Source organism: Melanotaenia boesemani, chromosome 4, assembly GCF_017639745.1.
Source record: "Melanotaenia boesemani isolate fMelBoe1 chromosome 4, fMelBoe1.pri, whole genome shotgun sequence".
Lineage (NCBI taxonomy): Eukaryota > Metazoa > Chordata > Actinopteri > Atheriniformes > Melanotaeniidae > Melanotaenia > Melanotaenia boesemani.
The window spans coordinates 32038123-32061433 of NC_055685.1; the positions used below are offsets into that span (position 1 = coordinate 32038123).

The 23311-nt window shown below is 41.6% G+C and overlaps 3 protein-coding genes across 5 annotated transcripts; 1 reads left to right on the forward strand and 2 right to left on the reverse strand.

The window, feature by feature from the left end:
• Positions 1 to 558: 558 nt before the first annotated feature.
• Positions 559 to 10590, reverse strand: LOC121637921 (protein Wiz-like). The gene is made up of 9 exons (XM_041982267.1): positions 10569 to 10590; positions 10187 to 10260; positions 8916 to 9404; positions 7841 to 8662; positions 7397 to 7750; positions 1621 to 1835; positions 1380 to 1521; positions 1125 to 1284; positions 559 to 831 (listed from the first exon to the last, which is right to left on the reverse strand). The coding sequence occupies exons 2-9, from the start codon at positions 10197 to 10199 to the stop codon at positions 675 to 677; spliced, it is 2352 nt and encodes a 783-aa protein (XP_041838201.1). The 5' UTR covers positions 10200 to 10260; positions 10569 to 10590; the 3' UTR covers positions 559 to 674.
• Positions 10591 to 11462: 872 nt separating this feature from the next.
• Positions 11463 to 18561, forward strand: prdx2 (peroxiredoxin 2). The gene is made up of 6 exons (XM_041982272.1): positions 11463 to 11584; positions 12438 to 12558; positions 12725 to 12878; positions 16901 to 17023; positions 17278 to 17408; positions 18175 to 18561. The coding sequence occupies exons 2-6, from the start codon at positions 12456 to 12458 to the stop codon at positions 18255 to 18257; spliced, it is 594 nt and encodes a 197-aa protein (XP_041838206.1). The 5' UTR covers positions 11463 to 11584; positions 12438 to 12455; the 3' UTR covers positions 18258 to 18561.
• Positions 18562 to 20637: 2076 nt separating this feature from the next.
• Positions 20638 to 21997, reverse strand: LOC121637922 (transcription factor jun-B-like). Of its 3 annotated transcripts, none has more exons than XM_041982270.1 (2): positions 21882 to 21996; positions 20638 to 21612 (listed from the first exon to the last, which is right to left on the reverse strand). In XM_041982270.1, exon 2 carries the CDS (start codon positions 21572 to 21574, stop codon positions 20687 to 20689), a length of 888 nt encoding a protein of 295 aa, XP_041838204.1. In that variant the 5' UTR covers positions 21575 to 21612; positions 21882 to 21996; the 3' UTR covers positions 20638 to 20686. The 3 variants fall into 3 exon arrangements, with proteins under 3 accessions (XP_041838204.1, XP_041838205.1, XP_041838202.1); XM_041982271.1 differs by having other exon boundaries at positions 21864 to 21996; XM_041982268.1 differs by having other exon boundaries at positions 20638 to 21997.
• Positions 21998 to 23311: the final 1314 nt, after the last annotated feature.

Genomic DNA, 23311 nt, shown 5'->3' on the forward strand with positions numbered 1-23311 from the left:
GTTAGTTTATTTTTCTGCCATCTGGAAAAAAAACATGTCACATAGCCTACACAAAAAAACATTTAATAAACAACATAATTTCATGTTCATAATACAATAAATGTGTTAAAAGGGGATTCAAAACACCTAGAAAAAAACTAATGTGTGATTCACTGAAACAATACATTTTCAACATGTTCAGGACAGAAAGACTTTTTGGGAAATTACATGATACAAGTGTTAAAAGATGAAGATGCAAGCATTGTGCTGAAGAGAAATATTTACATCTGATGACAAAAATATGTATATGCACACAGTAAAAGATTTTAAAAGAAAAGCAGGAAACATATTTCAGGTAATGTATTATTTAACCGTCAACCGTGTTGCCAGGTGGAAAAATGGATATAATAAAATCCTTCTGTCATTATGAAACAGCACCTGTGAATGATGAACTCTAAATCTCACTCAAGCACATTAATATCTGCTCAGGATAAAGAAAGGAAAAAAACAAGCAAAAAAAAACTATTTTGTGGATTTTACCTGAGTGGATTACACTGTGCTTCTTCCATTTTATGGCTCATGTTTGCCCTCCCAAGGACAAGCTGGGAACATGTTTTTTGTTTTTTATCTCATAAAGACATGATTTCTTCTTGAACCTTGACATTTAAAAACCTGCTTAGAGAGAATTTAGTGGACTAAACAGCAACAGGATGGATGAGTGCCGGAGACGTCACAGGTGCAGCGGGTGGAGCTGCTTTGCCTTTGTAGCCGAGGGACAGGATGTGTTTCTGCAGGTGTGTGATCCACTGCTCTTGAACAGACAGAGGTCCATGAAAGACTTCTTCACAGAACCTGAACAGAAGAAAAGATAAACCTGAACTGAATCCCATCATTTGTTTAAAGTGAGCTTTGTGAGTGTTAACTGGACACAAATATTTCTTTGGTTTCTCTGGTTTCATGTTCAAAATTTTTTAGGTTTGATTATAGAGTGATCTAATTAGTTTCAAGGTTTGTATATGCAGATGTTGGAGGAGACCCAGCAAGTATTTATTGCCACTTGCTTGTGTCAGTATCAGCCCTTAAACTAAAATAATCAGTTTTCATTCTGCAGCTATCAAATACAAAGACGCTATTCCTTCACTCACCTGCACTTGAGTGAGTAGATTTTGCCCACCAGTTTAACCAGTGGAGTTAGTGGAGGTTTTGGCAACAGAGCGGGAATGATGCCAGACCGTGGTGGCTGCTGGGAATTAGCACCCTGGTTTTCCTCCACTGAAGACACTCCGTGTTTTGGTGCATAGACCCCTGAAAATACCAAGAGGAGTGTTACAGGGAAACAGAAAAATATCAAATAACAGTCAAATTTATTTTACTATCTTCCAATTCCAGCTGTCTCCTACCCCTTTGTGAGCGTGCATGGATGCTGCTGTGGTCCTTCCTGCTCGCTCTGTGTTCATGCTGCTGCAGGGTTGACTTCAGGCTGCTGCTTGGCACAACTACAGAGTCTGTGTACATCAAAGGCGAAGCAACATTTTTCTGTGACTGGAAAAAGATATACACATCATTAAAAATATACTTCATGAACTGATTCTGAATCTCTGGAGCAGTACTGCATAAAGCACATTTCAGAGAAGGGCCCACCTTCTTGATGTAAAGGTCTCCAAAACGATAGCGTCTGGTTATTTCTGACACCATGGCTGGGTCTTTCCGGATCAACTCGCTCAGGAGTTCGATCGGTGAAGTTGCTCCCTCCGCCTTCCATTCAAAGAGGCCCAGCTGCCGGAGGTGGGCTCGCGCATGACTGGCCAGGGCCTTCCGGTTTTCAAAGTCAAATCCGCAAAGCTCACAGGAAGTGTCTGACACAAGCAGGAAAATATCAGCCATGTCAGCCAATGCATTTATATAATAATGTTCAGATGTTGGTTTCCTTTTATTAGTTGTACTTTCATAAAGAAAAGGTAATTAAGGACATATACATTTTTTGTATTTCTGATCTAAATAGTAGGATTACTTTACACTTCTTTTGCAACACAGATGTGTGCAGGACTGGATTTATAAACTCTTTTTCTAGTCCTTTGCCATTTAGTGTCCCTGGCTGCTCTCTATTATTGTGCATTCATATTAGAATCCCAATTATCACACTACATTTGAGTTTGGAGATTTTAATAGCTATTCAGAATATTACAGACTCCAAATCCCATTGATATTCAACATCACTTTCAAATGAATGACACATTGTGGCGTTTGAAAGCTACAACTGATCCATGGGAGCAGTCCTATTGGCTTTAGCAGCGATGAATTTGTCACCAATATTACACTAAATGTATTTGTGTTGTAGGAACAGAATATTGCTAACAGCAATTATTATCAGATAAACGCCAACTTGTAATCCAATAATGTCAAATAAAAACAGAATTAAATTATTTACTAATCTCTTCAACCAATATTTTATAGATAAAACATAAACAACATCAGTTTTACAATTTCATGTAAAATATCAGCCCATTTTTAAATTAATGACAGCAGCACATCTCTAAAAAGTTGAACAAGGGTAGTAAAAGTCTGAAAAAGAAATTGGCGCAAATTAAAAACAACTAGAGAAGCATTTGACAGCTAATTAGGTTAACTGTCAGAAACATGACTGAGTATAAAAGGAGCATTTCAGAGAGGCAGAGCCTCTCAGATGTGTCACAGCCAACATGGTAGGCCTTGACAAAATGAGGAAAGGTTGCACAAAATAACGCCAAAATATGTATACATTTTTTAAAATAAAAATAGCTCTATTACTAGAAAAATGTGTGCAGCGTGTAAAAGTGGACGGTCAGTGGTGTAAAGTGATCCCAAGTCAGTGTAGTAAACAAACCAGCCTGCTACAGGAGGGGAGAGAGAGCGAGAACCTTAGACAACGGCTTCTATAGTCGGATGCACCAGGAACAGGTGCACAGATAAAAAGGAACCGCCCAACTGGCACACCTTAATGCAGAAAACAGATTAATACTCAGGCTCACATTTACACACAGGATAAACCCATGGGCCATTACAGATTGTAAGATGGGACAGAGATTCACCAATTTTGACTAATTGTGTCTAAAAATTGTGGAACAATTTTAGAAAAACGTTCCTAAACATAAAATTACAAAGACTTAAAAGATTTATTTACTCCATCTATGGAGTTATGGTAACTAAAGTATTTTCCATTCATTTTGTTTTAAGAGCATTTAATTTAATATATAGCTTCTTTAATTTTAGTCAACTGGTTTAATGCACATGTGCTGCTGATCCTTAATAAAAGTGCATTTAGCACTCAAGGCTATAAATTAGAACTCTCTCTTATTACTTGAGAAAAAAATCATTTTGAAATATATATCGTGATTCAGGTAAAAAAATATTGAGACATGAAATTTGGTTCATATGGCCCACCACTACTGGAAACCATGGACGCCATGTCCAGCAGACTAAAAAAGGAGAGGTAGCAGCCAGATTGTTATCACTGGACATTTCAAAAGCCTGCATCTCCGATGGCATGGGACCGCGTTAGTGCCTATGCCGTTCACATCTGTGAAGAATCCATCAAAAAAAGTAGATTGAGGTCCAGACACCATCTTTCTCTGAGAAGGCATTCACTCTCAAACTACAGGTTGGTCCTAAGAGTGGAATGTAGATGGCAGCCTCCAGCTATCAGGCCCCTCTCTTATGGAGCTAGTTCCCAGTTTGGCTTTGGGAGGCAGACACCCTCTCTACCTTTAAGATAAGGCTTAAAACCTTCCCTTTTGATAAAGCTTATTATCAGGGGTGGTCTAGCCTTCCCTTACCCCCATTTCCACTGGGTACACGTGTGCCATGTTACGGCTGCACCACGGTTTTGTTCCGAAACCCTGTGATGCGTCAATCCACACCAGAAGCGTGTCAGGTGTGAAGCACCCACGAGTGCAGTCTGCCGAGCAGAATCCGCGAGATCACGAAATATTGTGATTCTCCACTTCCAGGATAAACATCTCGTCGTCCATATTGGAAAAAAACAAAATTTTAACCCTCTTTTTTTTTAATTGCAAACAGCACATAATATATTCCCTCACTAGTGGGGGAGGGAGGGGGGATGGGGTCTTCAAGCGCCCCTGTCTCCATGGATGGCCGGGGGCGGGGCGGGCCGGGTGGCCTGTCGCGTTGGCCCGGGGCGTGGGCGGGCTGTCCCGGGGGGTTTGGCTGCTGGCCCTGGGGGGAAGGTGCTGTTTTGGGGGTGGGGAGTGGGGGACTGGGGCGGGGTGGGGGGGGTGGGGGCCTGGCTCGTGTCTCCTCGCCTCCTGGCTGGGGCTGTCCCCCCGCGGCGTGGGGTGGCGGGAGGATGGTGGTGGGGGGATGGTGTTTGTGTGTGTGTGTGTATGTGGGGGGGGGGGGGGGGGGGGGGGGGGGGTATGGGTGGGAGAGTGGTGTGTGTGTGGGGGGATGGGTGGTGGAGGGATGGTGTGTGTGTGTGGGAGGGTGGGGTGTGTGGAGGTGGATGTGTGGTGTGTGGGAGGGGGGGTGGTGTGGGTGTGGGAGGATGAATGGTGGAGGGATGATGTATGTGGGGGAGGATGGGGTATGTGTGGGAGAATGTATGGTGCAGGGATGGGGAGTGTGTGGGAGGATGGATGGTGAAAGAATGGTGTGTGTGCAGGAGGATGGATGGTGTATGGGAGGGAGGATGGTGTGTGTGTGGGGGAGTGGTGTATGTTTGGGAGAGTGGGTGATGGAGGGGTGGTGTGTGTGTGTGTGGGAGGATGGGGTACGTGAAGGTGGATGTTTGGTGTAGGAGAGGGAGGACGGTGTATGTGTAGGAGAATGATGTATGTGTGGGAGGATGGGTAGTGGAAGGATGGTGTGTGTGTGTGTGTGTGGGAGGTGTGAAGGTGGAGGATGGTGTATGTGTGGGAGGATGAGTGGTGGAGGGATGATGTGTGTGTGGGAGGATGGGGTAGGTGTGGGAGAGTGTATGGTGGAAGGATGGTGAGTGTGTGGGAGGATGGATGGTGGAAGGATGGTGTGTGTGTGGAAGGATGGATGGTGGAAGGATGGTGTGTGTGTGTGGGAGGACAGAGTATGTGAGGGTTGGATGGTGTATGTGTGGGAGGATGAATGGAGGAGTGGAAGGAGAGTGTGTGTGTTTGTGTGTGTTGGTCTGGGGGGGGGGCAGGACTGGTTCTCGGGGTGTGCGGCTGGGCGCTGGGGTGTGGGGCTGGCCTCTGGCGGTGGCCGTCTGGGCGGGCCGGGTCCCCCCGGGTGGCGTGCTGGCCCTTGGCCTGTGGGGGTGGGGGGTGTCCCTGCGCTCCTGGGCCCGGGCCCTCTGCCCCGTCTGTCCCGGGCGGCCGGTGCCCGGGGGGGTCGGGGACTGCTGGCCTCGGCCTGCCGGGGCCGGTGCCCCGTGTCCGCGGGGCGGCTCCTGCTGGGGTCTCCTGCTGCTGCCTTCCTGGGCGGGCGAGTGGTCGTCTCTGTGGACCGGTCGGGATCTGTAGCCTACGGGGGGGCTGGTGGCCTGGGTCTCGGGACCGCTGGCCTGACTCTGGCCTCTGTTCAAGTGAGGTGGCATCTGCATGATCACTCTGCATGGTCACTCCTCCCTGAACGTCTCCACACAGTCTTTGCGTCGCCGTGTGGCCGAGTTCTCCAGCATATCCACACAGGTTTCTCTGCGCGTGTTCTTGAATACAGCAGTTTCACTTATATCTATTATCATATTTTTTTTCTTTTTTTTTATTACTTCTGTTCTTATTATTATTATTATTACTCTTACTCTTATTATTATTACTACTACTATTATTATTATTACTATTATTGTGATTATTATTATTGTTACTATTATCAACTAGTTGTGTAATGACCTACTGGTCAGGATGATCTTAGCTATATATGTTGCAAGTAGTATGGATTACATGGTTTTCTGTATAATGTTTTAAGTCCCCACCCGCACTCCCCACACCCTTTCTGTCCCTCTCTCTCCCCTCCCTCTTCTCTCTACTTTCTTTTCTATCTCTCTCTCTCTCTGTCCCCTCCGGTCGAGTCCAGCATTAAGAGTCTGATTTAATAAAGTTTTTCATGTCATCAAGAGGGACTTTATACATGTAGTATAAATCCCTGCTTGATAGAGTAAAATTGCCCAGCACCAGACAGCAGCCAGACAATCATTCTGTTTGCAACGATGCTGGACAAGACAGGTTAAAAAAAAAAAAAAAGGAAAAAAACAAAACAAAAAAACACTGTAACACCCTGACCGGTTAAACATGTAAGGTTTACATGGTTCAGCAGCACCAATCTGCACGAGGGCTTTTATTTTGAAAAATACCGGAAGTTTTTACACTGCTCCCGTGTCTGATTTCCTGTCTGCCCCTATCTGAACTGCTGAGTTTGAAGCGTCGTGGATGCGTGCTCGATCAAATATAGACTCAACGCACAAGTTTAGCGGAGAGCCGCTTCTGGGATGCTTCTGACATGCACCCGGTGGAAATGAGGGGTTACTTATGCTGCCATAGACTGATGAGGGACGTCCAATGATGTACTGAAAACTTCCCTCCCATTTCATCTCTCTTTTTATTTTTCCTTGTATAAACATATGACATTTTGTTGGTGTTGTAAACTTGTATTTTCTCTTCTTCTCTCTCAGCAGGTCTCCCTTGTTAAAAGTTGTGACGCCTGTTTATCCCTCTTTCACCACCCTCCTTAAATTGGGTTCTGCTGGAGGTTTTTCCTTCCTTTCCACTGTCAAACACTGCAGCGTGCAGCTCAGGATGGGAGACTGAATCACAAACAAGATTTGACGCAATCCATTGGTTTCCTTATAGATAGGCTATTTTTTTGTTATGAGTTGACTTGTATAAAGACAGCTTTTAATAATACTAATGTGGTTTTGTTTTAATTGGATCACAATGAATTGGCTTGAATTGATTATGTCTGTAAAGTGATTTGAGATGGCTTTGCTGCAAACTGATGCTGCACAAATAAAGCTGAATTTACCTGAATTGATAAAAGTGCAGATGGTACGCAACATCACCATGTTCCAACTTTTTGGACATGTGTTAAATTCAAAATGAGCTCATTTTTTCCATGAAATGGTAAAATATCTCAGTGACAACAAAAAATATGTCGTTTATGTTTTATTGGGAATAAAATATGGGTTCATGGGATTTGCAAATCATTATATATTGTTTTTATTTACATTATACACGTCATCCCAAGTTTTTTTTAGGATTGGGGTTGCATATTGCAATCAGTTTTTTCCTGCATAAGACGGAAATAATAATAAAAAAAATAAATCGATGTTTAAAAGGAAGCAACAATATTCTAAAACAGGCAGACAAAAGTTTTGAAGCTATATTTTGTTGCTCCAATATTGACTCTGTATGTTGTTTTACATGTACTTCATAAAAGAGCTAACATAACTTACCAGCATGTGAGGCCCCGCTCTTCACAGATGAAGATTTTTCTTTCATCGAATAATCAACAGGCGATGTGCAGGAGTTGGAAGCTCCTTCCCCTGATGGGAGACTGTCCCGGGGTCTTTTGGAGCTTTGAGGTGTTGATGTCCCTTTGCCTGATGCCGAAGAACTGCTGCGTATTAACTCTATCCTGTCATCACCATGCAACATGACCTCTTTGAGGAGATCAATTGGAGATGTTCTGATTGACCAAGTAAGGCCAAGCTGCCTCAGATGGGCACGCACATGGCATGATAGGGCTTTGCGGGTTTCAAACAGCTGGCCGCAGAAGTCACAAAGGACTGTGGGTGGAGACTGTAGCTCTGTGGAACATGGTGAACTTATGATATATTCAAAATAAAATATTGCTTGCAAGAAAAAAATAAATCACATTTAGATTAGTTGTTCTTTACCTGAATCAGAAGGCTTTGCAGAAACAGCAGCTGTGGGTGACTTTTGCTGAGAATTACCGTCAGTACTGGGTGGTTTTGGTTGATCAGACACATCTGTCTCTATAGGCTCAGGCTTGGGTTTTCTGTAGAGGGGGTCCACTGCTAGACGAAAGCCTTTCTTAGCCTTTGGTGCCCTGTTTACAAGAGCTTGAGGAGACAGAGGCTTCTTTAAAGGGCTTGAAGAGAGAGATCTAGAGAGGAGGGAGGTGCAGGATTGGCTAGGACCTGGAGACAGAGCAGGGACAGCAGTAGAAGGTGGTGCTGGAGATGGCTCTGCAGATGAGCTGGTTGTGCTGCTTTTTGTCTGGGCATGTACAGGCTCTATCATACCACTGCTGACCAGCTCCTGGATGGCATCAATTGCAGAACTTTTTCCCACCAACTCACTCACCCCAAAGTGACGCAGGTGAGAGCGTGCATGGCTGGCCAGACCTTTTCGGTTTTCAAATACCTCTCCGCACAGAACACAGGTACAATCAGCGGATGTTTTAGGCCGTTTGCTGGGGGAAGATTCAGGTGGAGAGTTTAGATCAACGGGACGTTTGTTGGATGATGTAGGAGAACTTTGCAATGCGTGCTCTTCCTGTTGCTCGACACTGATGGGCTTAAGGTCTTCCTCCTCCATCATCTGGTAAAGAAAATCAATTGGGCTGCCCTTGATCTCGCTATCAGGGATTCCAATCTGTCGGAGATGGGCACGAGCATGAGCAGACAGGCCTTTTCGTGTCTCATACCAGGAGCCACAAAGCTGGCAAACATGAATTTCATCTTTGGTGTCTGAAGCTGTAAGAATGAATTAAACTGATAAACAACAACAGCAATATACTCCATATACATGAAATCTTTTTACACAGCTTCTCCAATCAGGTTCATATGGAAGAGTATTAAAGCCAGTGAAGAAATAAAAAATAGAATTTGAAGAAAAAGGTCAGAATTCTGACTTTAATCTCAGAATTCTATTTTTTTTTCAGTGACCCTAATACTCTTCTATAGGTTCAAAATTACAGTAAGAAAAAAAATCTAATTTCAGCCATACCTAAAGAGATGGGGGCATCCGTTTCCAGTGGTGCCCACAGTGGTTTGGTAACTGTCTGATGTTCAGAGAAAGATGAGCTGCAGCCTTCAGCGTGCCTACGAGCAGAGGGAGATGAGGGAAGGAGAGACGTTGTTGGCTCTTTGAGTTTAGCTGGTGACCCCTGATGATCCATCTTTTGTGGGCTTGTCAAGTCTTTAACTTCTGTCTTGTAGGAGGTATTAATGTCCTCTTGCATTGAAGGCGTGCTGGACTCCTGCTGGGATGATTTCTTGAGAGGTGTTGACTCAAGTACAGAAGACTCTGGTTTGAGATCTGATGGGGAGCCATCTTTATCTTGGATGAGCTGGTAGAGCAGCTCAATGGGAGCTCCGCTGCTTTCCGACAATGTGACACCGAGCTGGCGCAGATGGAGGCGGGCGTGGCTGGAGAGCCCTCGTCGTGTCTCAAAGTACGTTCCACACACCTCACAGATGACTGGCCCCGGGGTTGCTGCAGAGAAGTTCAGATTGAAGGTTGTCATCACAAACCGAATGGGAAAACTCTGGTCAAGTCTGGTTAAGTTCTTCAATGCAAAGTTTTAGGAGATTTAACTGATGAATGTGAAAAAACCCCATTGATTTGGTCTGTAAAAACTTGGAGCCCTGCTGAAGTTCATTTGTCTGTTAATCCAGTTTTATCAGTGAAGATAAGAGCTGCAATATTTCCTGTAATTTATCTTTATATTAGGTTTGGAAAGCTAAATGTTTGTCTTATCTAAACAGCATTGTTTACTTTCCAAAAAATCCTGAAAATCACTCTGAAAGAAATAGCAAACAAAAACAAAAAAATAATTATTGCATATATATATACAATGCATATCAGACGTGTGTTTTCAAATAAAAAAAGTCTTAATCTAAATGATTTTCCAGATGCTTTTGAAAACTTGCTGCAATCTTCTTCAGAAATGTACTAAAAGCTTTACCAGGCACTCCATGGACTTTGATCTTCCATTTTGTTAGTTTTTTCTTAATCTATACTACCAAAAAATATGCCAGACTTTCACTCTCACTATAATTACTTATAATTTAAATATACAGTGTACTTAAACATGTAAGGTACGGCACAACTGTTGCAGAGAAAAAATGAGGAGGCCCATTTTAACTGAACAAATAATGATGACCAACAGAGTTAAATTACGAATAACAGAAAATGCCACCTTCAGGCTCTACTCTGTGTAACGTAATTATCATAAATAATGTAATTACAGGTGACCATTTTAAAACGTGTCTTACCTTGTGAATCCATGTGCACCGCCAACAATGATATGTATCGTTTTAGAGGTAACAAAGTTGTCTTCCTGCGGATCCTGTGCACCAAAAGGAACAAAACTGGATCTTGAAAATCAGAGAGCACAGAATTATTATTGCTGCCATCTATTTGTATTTTATTAGTTGTTAATAACGTGCTCAACGTAAATGAATCATTAAAGTGTGGGATCCTCGGACACAACTTAACGCGAAACGACTAAAGTCTCGCGATAAATGGTATCGCTGTGAAATTTGTGTGCAATTGTGGAATTCAGATAGAAGTAGCCTTGAAAGAGCATTAATAGTTGGGTCGATTTGTGTATAACTAAATCAAACATTCGTGTTTTGAAAGGACTGTATAAAAAACCTGGAAATGTAACATTTTCTTAAGCATCTTGTAAGTTAAAGCTAACTTATGCTACCTTTCCATTTTTGTTTTGCTCTACAAAGCTAGCGTATGCTACATAGCACGTTTAGTCCATCTTATTTTCGTGAAATATTGACAAGATACAAATCTTACATCTCGTACACAACTCGACTAATAAATTTGTCCAGTATTTACTGTAAATTTACCTAAAACGTTGAGGTTTCCTCAGCACATCAGATTTTCTACAGGCTTACAGGAAGTACCTCTACATCAGTTTCCGTTAATGTTTTTCTTCAAAATAAATGCGATTGAAACATCGGGGATAAATGGCGCCCTTCAGTGACCATTTACAGACGTGCAGGAGTTAAGAAAAGAGACTTTTTGCACGAAAACGTTCATATAATAACCTCAGATTCTTAAAAAAGTGTTTAAGATTTTATATCAATTTTGAGGAATAGGTCAAGAAAATCAAACTGATTGTGTGACTTTAACTACTGGTACATAAACACTTATTTTTCACTGATAACGAAAAATTTAGTCAAATCAACGGTTTTATCAGTGTTTCTTCAGCATTGTTGGCTTACCTTACTTATGACCTCATTTGGAGTCATATAGAGGGGTGTCCCAATACTTATAATAGTATTATAGTGTATAACAAGTGGTCCCTCGAATGCATCAGAGCTGCATTTTGCTACGTTTATGACTTACAGTATGCTTACATCTGATTATGTTTTTGTTATATTTTTTTCAAGGAACCACTGTGATGTGTGTGTGTGTGTGTGTGTGTGTGTGTGTGTGTGTGTGTGTGTGTGTGTGTGTGTGTGTGTGTGTGTGTAATGAAACTATGTTCACAATTCAAAGCGTTACTTTGAAAGAATATGATTTTCACTTCCGGGGGAGCAGCTGTCTGAGCCTATTTCTTTATTCCTTGCGTTCAGCCCTCCCTCCTTTGACTCCTTTATCCTGCAAGCTGCAGACCTCCGCTGCCAACTTTCCACGGCTTTACGGGAAGACAGGTGAGTAGAAAATTAAGTTTGTCTGATTGTATTGTAAGTAACTGACGGTGTTGTTTGCACATCTTTGCCAGAGTATTAAATGTTTGTTCTAGAACAAAGAGGCGCAAAAGAAAGCATTTTACTAGATTAAGCTAACGATAAGCTAGCTAGGCGGACTGTGCTGGCGAGCTCTACTCCTTCAAGTGTTTTAGGCCTGTTTCTGGCTCTTTCTTTGCCCCCGTGTTGCAGCCTGCAGGACAGACTGGCGAGGTCTGGCTCGGCTTAATAATGAGAAGTAATTTCTGCTTCATTTGAGAGATATTTTATCATAATGCGAAGCCTTCACCTGCACCGCTGAACTTTGACCAAGTGTTATCTGCAGCTCGTATCTTTATCTGAAACCGAACCGACACAAGACTGCTAGCTTTTGTACTTTTTTTACTTTGTACCATGCAATTACATAAATTTGAATTAATTGTGTTTTGTTAATTTAATTATTCTATTCCACACACATTTTATTCAAGACAAGCACTATTCATTTAATAATACCACCCTTAATGGGTTGTGTGCTTATGTAACCTTTCTAATACGCCATTGTTTCCTGCTGGCTGAACATGACTTGCATGTGACCTTTTTATGGGTCTTTGCCTAAATGAACAAGTCTTTGAACCTTTAGCTCTACAAAGAGTTGACTGTCAAGTGTTTTGTAGGCTAGATGTAATTTGTTCTTAGTTCATGTTGCCCAATTATATTGTTCTTCCATCCATCTTAATCTTATGTGAAATAAGCCATTGAGCTCTCTCTCTCTCTCTCTTTCGCTCTCTCTCTCTCTTTTTTCTATATCTCTAAAGTATATGTTTGGTCTCCCCCTCAGTTATTTTCCACAACCACCATGTCTTCTGGAATTGCTCAGATTGGCAAGCCTGCCCCAGACTTTAAAGCCACAGCTGTAGTGGATGGACAATTCAAGGACATCAAGCTGTCTGACTACAAAGGTAACCAGCATTGTGTAACTGCTTTTTGTTTTTTTTTTAAACCCAGTTTTAAGAACAACTTGTCTATACCACTGAGTTTAACCGGGGTAAAATCTTGGTTCACCAAATAGTAATTTTTGTCGGCCCTTTTTAGATTTTAATAGTTATTACTTTCTGTGCTCTTCAGGAAAGTATGTGATCTTCTTCTTCTACCCCTTGGACTTCACATTTGTGTGCCCCACCGAGATCATTGCTTTCAGCGACAGGGCAGAGGAGTTCCGCCGTATCGGATGTGAAGTCATTGGCTGTTCCATAGACTCCCACTTCAGCCACTTGGCATGGTAAGCTCTACTGCAGCTGAAGAAAAATGAGTATTTTTTCTTCTTCTTACAAATTCAGCAGGTTTGGGGTGTTTTTTTGTTTGGTTCTGTCAATGCAACTGCATCAATGAGTCAGCTCTTTGATTTATAGGATTACCTTAATTAAAGACAGAAATCTTTCAGTGACCATCTCGCCTGTGAGCCATCAAGCTTTTACTAGAGAAGCACTGGCTGTTTTTGGGGGGTTTTGATCAGATTCAATATGTTAAATTTGTATTTCGGGTGATACCAATATTTTCTGATACCAAATCAGTTTACGTGAACATTATTGTGATCATTGTTATTGTTGCTGTTATTGTGTCAAGTTCCATTAAGTTCTAGTAAATCACACATTATTTCTTAATAGGAGAACAACTGATAAACAAAATCAATCCAGTTTAAATGTTTTCCAAAATAATTTATAAAAAAACTTTTAAAGTAATTTGAAGAAAATGTCTGTAGCTGCTTCGTAACTGTAATAAAAGCAAAGTTATAGTTTAGCAGTTTAAAAATAAAAACATAGAAACATATCCAAATCACTGACATGCTAAAGTAGCTAAGGCAGCTCATATCCAGTCCGACTTATCAGTGCAGGTTTTCAGTAACGCAGCGTCTGAACAACAAACTTGTAGTAAAATACTAAATCATATTTAAAATTTATACGTACGAGTTCTTATGGAAATATTTAATTAACTCTTCTACATCAGCATATTTTGTTTGGCTTAAACCTACATAATACTTTTCATTTGTAAACACAGGACCACAAAAGTGGATCAAGGGATTCAGCCCAATATCTGATCCATGACTCGTGTCTTTCAGGGCCTCACACCGATATTGGATCGGATAAGTCCCAAATCTAGCTTTCATTGTTTAAGAAATTGCATTAAAATGATACTATTGTAAAAAAAGTCTTGATAGAAATATTCTTAGTGGCACAAAGCAAAAGCAGGGAAAAAAGAAAATGTAAAAAAGGGTTTTAGACTGAACTTAACTGGTTATGTATTTAAGCCTGGTCCTCTGTAAGGTTTGTCGTCACTGCAAAGAGTGACGTTTGTCATGGCTGTGACAGAAACCCGCCCCAGTTTATCTCCTGTCACCCTGCCTCTCTGCTTGGTATTGATAAGTCTTGAGTTAACAGTTTCTTAATCATCCTGCACTCTCCAGAGGGAATAATATGATGATATTGATATTGCCCAACCTCCAGAGGTTGTGTAAGCATGCTACCTCAGCAGAAATACACTTTTGGTATTAAAACAAATTCATGTTTTTTTTTTTTTTTGGTCTGCTCATGAGGTCAGTGTGAAATATTTTGTCTCTGCATCAGTCTGTGAAGGTCTACAAAACCCCTCTGCATCTGACTTCACGCACCAGCCACACATGTTTAGAAATGCTGCAGGGGAGCACAGAGACACTGTGGAAAAGCCGTCTAGGGCAGTGGTTCTCAAACTTTTTACAGTATGTACCACCTGAGAAAATATCGAGCTCACCAAATACCACCATCATGAAAAACCTGAACATACAGTAGCAAACATATTAAGCTATGACATACATGGCTATTAGCTATGGACAATTCACCCGGTGGTGTGATGGTTAGCACCACAGCCTCACAGCAAGAAGGTCGCTGGTTTGAATCTCAGCTGGAGGGGGAGGTTCGAACTTTGAGGCCTTTCTGTGGTCTTTCTGTGTGGAGTTTGCATGTTCTCCCTGTGTATGCGTGGTTCTCTCCGGGTACTCCAGCTTCCTCCCACCGTTGTGGTTGTTTGTCCCCTATGTGTTGGTCCTGCGATGGACTGGTGACCTGTCCAGGGTGTACCCTGCCTCTCACCTGTTAATGCTGGAATAGGCTCCAGCTTACCCGCGTCCCTTAATGGATGAATTAATGAAGAGTTCATAAAGGAGGCATGTTAACTCCTAATTTGAGGATTATTTATTGATGATTGTTGCCAGCCACAGCCACACTGTACAAAACTGTTGCATTATAACAAGCACTTAAATTCATCCTAACATCTCATGCTAGCGGCATCTCTTCACTTGTTATACACATAGCAAGCCAGAGCATTAAAAATAGCAGTTGTATTTCATTTTTTATGAATGAATGAATGAAATACTCTTCTAATCAAGGTTAGAAATAATTCAAATTCCAAAGATTCTTTTAGCAATGAAGTTATGAAACATCTGAAATCGTACAACATAAAATCACAAATCTATAACGAGAATGAATATTCACATTAGAAAAGTCAGAGTATTATATTGGTATGAACAACACGCAAACACCTTTTTTTGTCATCACTGTCACAGTCTTCCCATGTGGGATAATAAACACACACCTGTATAAACATTAGGCTCAATACAGTCTTTCTGTCCTGCTTTGACCATCATGTCCTGTTAACACTCTGCTACTCAGAAATAAAACCTGTAGCAACATAGCATGAAAAACGGGATTAATGAACCACTAACAATTATTAAGAACTGGCCAGCATATTAATGACCATTATCTTCTTGCATACGTCTAATGAGAGGGGTGCGCCTGTCTCTGCGCCTGTCTCTGCGCACACAGCCCTGTGATGTCTGGCTCGATTGTGGTCAGCTTCAGTCTCGGCATCCATCCTGCTTCTGTATGTTGTCTTAATGACTGCAAGTGAAGAGAAGCCTTTCTCGCACAGATATATATAATATTCCCTGAACTGTTGTCTGAGGGAGGCGAGGTGCGCAGCGACGTTGTCCCTGACCCTGTCATGAAGTTGCAGGTCGTTGTCAGACAGAAAACTCTCCAAGGCGAGGAATGCTGAAACATCACCTGCCATGACTTTAATTTCGAACAGTTCCATTGAAAGCACCTTCCAGCAGTAGCTGGACATGCTTGCTGCCCATTTCATCACAGAGCACGTGAAACAGTCGAGAATGCATCGGCCGGGACTTAATAAAGTTAGCTGTTTTTACAGCTGAGTCAAGCACTGACTTCAGCTCATCAGGCATTTTCTTCACTGCAAGTGCCTCCCGATGGATGCTGCAGTGTGTCCATCGCATTTCAGGTGCCACCTCCTGAATCCTGGCTGCTACTCCGCTGTGGCGGCCTGTCATCGCTCTGGCACTGTCGGTGCAGACTCCAACACACTTTTTCCAATCGAGTCTGTTCTCTTGCATGAAGGTGTTCAGTAGCTGAAATATGTGCTCTGCTGTAGTTCTAGTCTCCAGTGGCTGGCAGAACAGAAAATCCCCTTGAGCTGCCCCATCACACTCATACCTGACGTACACAAGCAAATTAGCCTTTGAAACCACGATTGCAGTGTTCTTGAACCACTCATCTTCCCTCTCTACATTTGACCTTGGTTTATCGTTTTGCACACAGTTCAACAACTCATAGCCAATCACGGTCGGGCTAAGTGCATGAACCGGAAAACGTAGCGGGCTTATAACAAAAGCAAAAGGAAGACAATGCTTATTTTAAATATTAATTTAATGATGTGTTGTATGTATTTTATTTCTAAGCTTTGTACTATTTTGATGATATTATATATTTTAAAAATAATTTTATTAAAAAAAATATTTGACTTTCCTCTACTTTCCACAAGAGGGCTCTCCCACAGTTTGAGAAAATAGGGTCTAGGGGATATGTTTTAGGATTTTTATTTTATTTTTTTCTGTGTCTGAGTTAATAGAGCCATTAAAAACTGATTAAATGGCCTGATAACAGAAATGTTTTTATTAATTATACCATTGAAATATTTTATATGAAAATGTAGTGAACATTTTATTTGATGTGGACTTGAAGGGGATACTTGATGAGAATTTTAGTAAGTTTGACTTTTGCATTAAGGGTCAGATCCAGAATGGATGCAGAGGGAAAACATGGCCTCGAATTTCTTTTTGCACTTGATCCAATAGATGAATCCAGTAATGATCAAATAAAGTTCAAGTCTAAATCTAAGATCTGAGATAAGATCAAGTCTAAGTTCATTCTCATTTTGTCAGTGTTGACTATGTTTCGTTTCTCTTCTCCAAAGGATCAACACCCCAAGAAAGCAGGGAGGTCTGGGTAGCATGAAAATCCCCCTCGTTGCAGACCTCACAAAGTCCATCTCCAGAGATTACGGCGTACTGAAGGAGGATGACGGCATTGCTTACAGGTCAGTTAATATATATTTTCAAGGTTTCAACTAAAATGCCAGAGGTCGTTGGCTAGCTGGTTTGGCTTTATGGTTTTAATAAAATGTGTTTTTTATACAGAACAATAATGATGAAAATAAGAATAAGAATTTTTTTAAAACAGCTCTCTTGTAAAGACATTAGGTCTCAATGGGATAGGCTCTAAATAAAGGTTTAAATAAAATTTTAGACGCTGACAAAAGATGTAAATGTCTAAACTCTCTTTGTGTCTCAGGGGCCTGTTTGTGATTGATGATAAAGGCATCTTGAGGCAGATCACTATTAACGACTTGCCTGTGGGTCGCTCCGTGGATGAGACTCTGCGCCTGGTTCAAGCCTTCCAGCACACTGACAAATATGGGGAGGGTGAGTAAATCCCTGCATCTATACTCAAATTTAACATGCACACATTAATATTACATGAATTAGAAGTGTGTTGCAAATGAGAAACATTTTAGAGCATTCTGCACAACTTCCTGCTCAGGCTGCGTAGAACTTGTTTTTGATAAATATTTTGAAAATATTTAACAAAACATCTTTTAAATTGCTTAAAGGTCCCATATTGCACATTTTTTAACAATTTCATAAGGGTGTCAAAGGTCCAACAACATTGTTTTCAGTGTATCTCCCCAAATTCAGCCTTGGTCCTTCATTTAAGTCATTCCAAATGTGGCTCTAGTGTGTGAGCCTTTAAATGTTCATGACAGAGGCCTGTCCACGCCCCTTTCTGGGAGAGGATCCAGCTTTCGCTGGCGCCCTCTTTTGTGATTTTAAAGGACAGGCTCAGCTAGCCAGGGGTCAATGACAGTATCTACCACCGGAGGGGAGTAGTTATTTCCCTTCGTGAGGTCACAAAGGGAAAGATCTGACTCTCCCATTTGCGCACACATTCACCAAAAAGTGAAGCAAGCAAGTGAGAAGGGAGACAGAATTTTCTCATTTTTGGGTCTCATACACACGATTGTTAGAAAACCTTTAGAAAGTGAGTTTTTGTAAAGTATGGGAGCTTTAAATGACTTCAGGGTTCACTCAGTTTGTCCAGAGTTGCATCATTGGTTTGCCCTCCTGGTCACTCACACTCGCTTTATCCTGAGACTATAGAGTTCAGTCTACTTTCTCTTTCTTCACACAGTGTGCCCTGCTGGATGGAAACCTGGCAGTGACACCATCGTTCCAGATGTTCAGAAGAGCAAAGAATTTTTCTCCAAGCAGTAAATGTGTGAAGGTCTTCTGTCCAGCTGACTTCCTGCCTGCAGCACTTGCCTTCAGATGAGGTGCCCCTATGAAGCAGTATCTCATTGCGTCCAGTCTACTAAAACACATTTCTCTGCTGTTTAGAAAGAAAATCTTCTGTAAATGTTACAGTTTCATGTCTGGTCTTGAATTGGTGGGGTAACCTCGTAGTCTCAAGCACTGAAAGTATATTTTTTTTTCCTTGTTGTCAAAGAAAGTATTAATATTTTCCTTGTCATCATCAATGATTTGCTACCATCTTTATTAAAACAGTTGGAAAAACCAAGGTCAAGTCTGTATTTTCTGGCTGATTAAGCAGTTGGTTAAAGAGGACTGAAATTGAAGAAAAGCGACGTATCCAAGTTGCTGTGTAATCTGTTGAAAGTCGTCTACCCGCTTCATTTTAACACAACTCTGTCTCCCAGAGGAGAGACCCCAGCAGGAATAGTCATGCCTGCACCCTCAAGACACACAATGGAAGACCTTCCCTCTCCATTTACATAATAAAGCAAAAATGAAAACAGAAATGTTAAAAGTGGAAACAGAAATAAAGATCCATGGAAAATGGAAGACAGGAAATAATGGAAGTATAGCTGTTTTTCAAAAAGGGTCAAATATATTAATGTATGAAAATAAAATACAGAAATAATTTTAGGGAGAAACTACAGGTAGTTTTCGGTTTCTTTTTTTCATCAGACATGTGAGGTATGTGTGACAGATGACATCTGACAAAGAAAGAAACCGAAAACTAAGAACAAGGCGCTCTGAATATGTTTAGTTTATTACACAAAATGCAGAGATAAAAAAAAGCATTAGCTAAAATAATACAAGTGAAAATGAAGTGGCAAAGTAAAAGGAGTTTTAAACAGTTCAAACTTAAATTACAACGAAAATCAATTTGACACATTTTATAAACTGATGAAAAATTCTTTTGTATCATTTATGAGCTTTATTTTTATTTATTTATTTATTTATTTTTTTTTGCAATTTTCGTATTTTTAATATTGGCAGTTTCGATCCTCCACAGTGTTACATTAATGCCAGCTTCACCAACTGGATCTGTTTGGCCACTGTCCAAGAAGGTTTTAGATGTTTCCCCAGCTGCTAAACAACTGGCTCGGATGAATGGGTCATAAGGAGGCTTGTGCAAACGTGACACAAGCTGTTGGAGAAGCAGTGCGTGTGGATCAGTTTTGAAGCAAGGAAACTTCTAGAACTTCCAGGACACTGGCCCTCGAAATCCGGAGATCCCTGCATTAGTGTAATGTAAACAATTGCCTCTAGGTGGCAGCAAAGCTCTACTGAATCTTTTTGAGGGTTTTTCTTTTTTTATAAGCATATTTTTTTAAAACTGATGCTCTGTCAGAGCTTTGGCTCCCGTGCTTGGCAAAAGATCTGAGTACGTCTGACCTGCCAGTCTTGGTTAATACCGGAGTTCTTGTGGTGTCTGACTCAGCAAAGCATCCTGTCGTTGCCAAATGGGGCTGAAACTCATTGGGAAAGCTTGGATTGTTGGACGAGTGTATCAGCCGAAGAAAAGTTATTGGTATCCTAAGTTTATGTGCTTTATTGTGAATATTTTTCCTAGAAATTTATCTACTAAAACGAATATTTCTCCCCATCTGCATATTCAGGATGGACATTAAACTTGAGCTGAGTGGCCTGTTATTTCTGCCAGCTTTTGTTTTCGCCAGTTCTTGTCATTTCAAACCAACCTCTGTTTCGCCTGTCAGTGCGGAACTTTTCTTCAACCACCTTTCCTTACCCAGTGCTCGCCCAGCTTGTTTTGGGAAACTGAAAGCAGTTTGGGGAAACTCCCTTCACTCGAATAAACCTTCTCATTGACAAACCCTCTGTGGCGTGAAGGGGAGAGCGCAGCTTCTCTGACTGGCAATGTAGGAGGGAGTTCCCGGAAACCTTGTGATATGACGTTTGCCAGCAACATTTACCAAATACGAGCTGACGTTGTGCACGTCAATAAGGAAAAATCCTACGCTGGGACGTTTTCTGCGTCAAGCAACTTCTACTGTGAAGTGTGGTTTTGTTTACGAGAACCATAAGTTATTAAAAGTAGTCTACAGTGAATGTAAAGAAAACAACACGTTTCTCCATTTCACGATTTAATTTAGTTAAATATTTACTGTACAAGTTTTTTTAAAAAAAGAAACTCAACTTTACCAGCACAAATAATTTACATAAAAGCATAACAAATAAACCAGCAAAACCAATGTGACACTAAAACGTATTAAAAATGCCCTGAAGTGTTATAGACTTGTGTGGTTTCTGTGAGGGTGGGTTTCTCTTTTTTTCAACCAAAGAAAGCAGAACGATTCAGATCTCTTAACAGAGTCTCTTTGTTGTATTTTCAGTGCAGCTCTTGTCCAGTGTTTTTGTAAAAGTGCATAATTGCTTTAGTAAGACTTGACTTTGGGCGCTAACATGAGCTGGCAACCACTGCTCACGTGTGTCATTACTTTTTGTTTTAGCTGGGCCACCTGTTCTCGCAGTCGAGAAGCCGTGTTTGAAAGTCCGGCGTTGTCAGTTTTCAACACTTTAACTTTGTCCTCCAGACGTGCGATGCGCTCCAGTTTGCGCTTCCGACATTTCGAGGCTGCGAGCCGGTTCCTTAGCCGCTTGCGCTCCGCTTTGATCCGCTCCTGGTTCTCCATGTCTACTGGGGACATCGGTGGAGATCCGTTGTCGCTGCTCTGCATATCGGGGACGGTCTGGGGCTCCTCTTTTAGCCCTCCGAAGCGCTGTGAGTGGATACTGACCCCAGCCAGGGAGTGCTGGAAGTGGTGGGATCCGTGGGCAACGGGCTGAGGATGCTGATGGTACTGGTGATGAGGAAGGTAGCTGATAGTAGTGGAGGGATAACTGGCTGCAGAGGTCATGCTGGGGTTTGCTGTGCAGCTGCTCAAATTTGTGTACTCGAGCGGTTCTGGCTGCATGGGCGAGCCAAACACCGGCGTCGGAGCCGGGCATGCAACCCCACCAGTGCCGATGGACACGTTTGGAGGAGCCATCTGGTTCATCTTGTGTAGATCGTCCAACGCTTTAACAAACCCTTCTGCAAATCCTTCCTGCTCCTCTGTGATCCCGCGGTTGTAGAGGTACTGCGGTGTCGGTGTTGTGAGGACCCCGTTGCTGTTCTGGATGATCAGTCGTTCTAGCTCAGGTGAGGCGAGCTTCAGCGAGCCGACGTCCGCAGTGCCGGCTGAATAGAAATCACCGTCGGCGCGCAGGTGCTGTGCCTTGAAGTTTGAGTTCCGATATGAATCGGAGAAGTTCAAGTTCATATTCTGCTTTAGCAGCTTGTAGTCGGGCAGGGCTGCGCCTGGATGGCCATAAGCAGAGAGAAACGAGTCGTCATAAAAAGGCTGTTCCATTATTGTGGACATATTTCAAAATAAGACAGTCAAATAGCTACAAAGGTGCGCTGTAAAGATGATGCGCGGACACCGAGTCTTCAGTGTCCCAAAATGAGTCAATCTCCAGCGCAAAGTCCCGCTGAACTATTATACTGAAGATCAAAACTACAAAAAAAAAAAACAGCAAAACTTCCAAAATAGTGGAACTGTACTGTACCAAGTCGTCGATTTGTACCTTTAGTCGAATTCAAAGCGAAGTCCTGTGATTAATTCAGATGTTTTCATTCCACTCATGAGTTGTGGAGTCTTTTCTCGGAGAGTGCAGTCCCCTTCAGCGTCCTTATAAATGACAGGCGGTCAAGTCGCACCGCTTCTCTACAAGCGCTTAAGAGGGTGATCCAAGCAACCCGGTGATTGGCTGATTTCCTGGCTGACCCGCCCTTAGTTGCACGTAGGCTTGATGACGTAGTTGCCAGGAACACGGACTGTAAACAAGACGAGGCCTATTCGTCGTAAGGGAAACAGCCAGATTAATGCACTGTATGAAGTCCACATGCTGTATTCTTTGACCTATTAAGAACAAATAATAATAATAACAATAATAATAATAACAACAACAACAACTATTATTATTATTATTATTATTATTATTATTATTATTATTATTATTATTATTATTATTATGATATTATTATTATTATTATTATTATTATTATACATTAAATTGTGAGCCCACTGCTTTAAATTTCAGCATCCATTTTCATCCATAACAACCATTCCACCAGTATAAAATAGCCTGGTGCTGAGTCATGGAACCGAAACCGATAAGATGGTCCATATTTGGGTTTCTTCCTGATATAAGCAGGAAGCCCTTCCCATCCTGGCGCACTTCCAGCTCCCGACAAGGATGTGGGAGGTGAAGGACGTGCATTGCTGCTTTCCTCCGCTCCGCGGATGAGTAGCTCTTGGGTGTGATGTCTGGCAAATGGCCAAGATAAAAAACTAAACCATATTTTCCCGCAATTAATTGTTAGATAAATGACAAAGTGTATGGAATTTAGTAGTAGAAGCTTGCAAAAAAAAGTAAGGGCTAAAGTCCCCTTAAATGTTTTTTTTTTTTACCGCCTCTTGTTTCTGTTTATTTTTGTAAAGTATGACTATAAAGCCATGTGAACTTAAAGCATTCCTGTTCGAGCATAAACACATGACAGAGCCTCTCAGGATTTTGAGGCTTGCCCCTCAATGAACTGAACACCTATTTGATAAAAAGACATCTTTGTCTTCTCTATATGCTAATGAACTCTGAATTTCTGAATCACTCCCCACAGGGCAATGCACATACGCACATTCATATCTTCCTTATCTTTGTATATCCTCACTCAGGTGTAATATGCATGTGTGTGTTCATGCATATTTATTTTTCTTTTGTCACAAAAACAGTTAAAATTTGGCTGTTCACAAACTGAACAATCACATTCCCTTATCAGCTAATAGATCATTTAAAAATACAGAAGAGAAGATAATACCTGAATTCAAGGATTGGGATTGTTTTGAGGACTTTGACAGAAAATCCAGCCTCGTTGTATTTAAAGCTATAAACTCTGGGAAGTCATTGCTTGAGTCAGAATTAAACAGAAAGAGGAACCAGCAGAAGCTGATAGCATG

Bases quoted from the DNA above. Each gene is read 5' to 3' on its own strand.
- LOC121637921 (XM_041982267.1), bottom strand. The intron at 8,663-8,915 runs GTATGGCTGAAA...TCATTCTTACAG, and splicing joins GGATGCCCCCATCTCTTTAG to CTTCAGACACCAAAGATGAA. The intron at 7,751-7,840 runs GTAAAGAACAAC...CATGTTCCACAG, and splicing joins TGCAAAGCCTTCTGATTCAG to AGCTACAGTCTCCACCCACA.
- prdx2 (XM_041982272.1), top strand. From the start codon at position 12,456: ATGTCTTCTGGAATTGCTCAGATTGGCAAGCCTGCCCCAGACTTTAAA. The intron at 17,024-17,277 runs GTCAGTTAATAT...TTTGTGTCTCAG, and splicing joins GATGACGGCATTGCTTACAG to GGGCCTGTTTGTGATTGATG. The intron at 17,409-18,174 runs GTGAGTAAATCC...TTCTTCACACAG, and splicing joins CACTGACAAATATGGGGAGG to TGTGCCCTGCTGGATGGAAA.
- LOC121637922 (XM_041982268.1), bottom strand. From the start codon at position 21,676: ATGTCCACAATAATGGAACAGCCTTTTTATGACGACTCGTTTCTCTCT.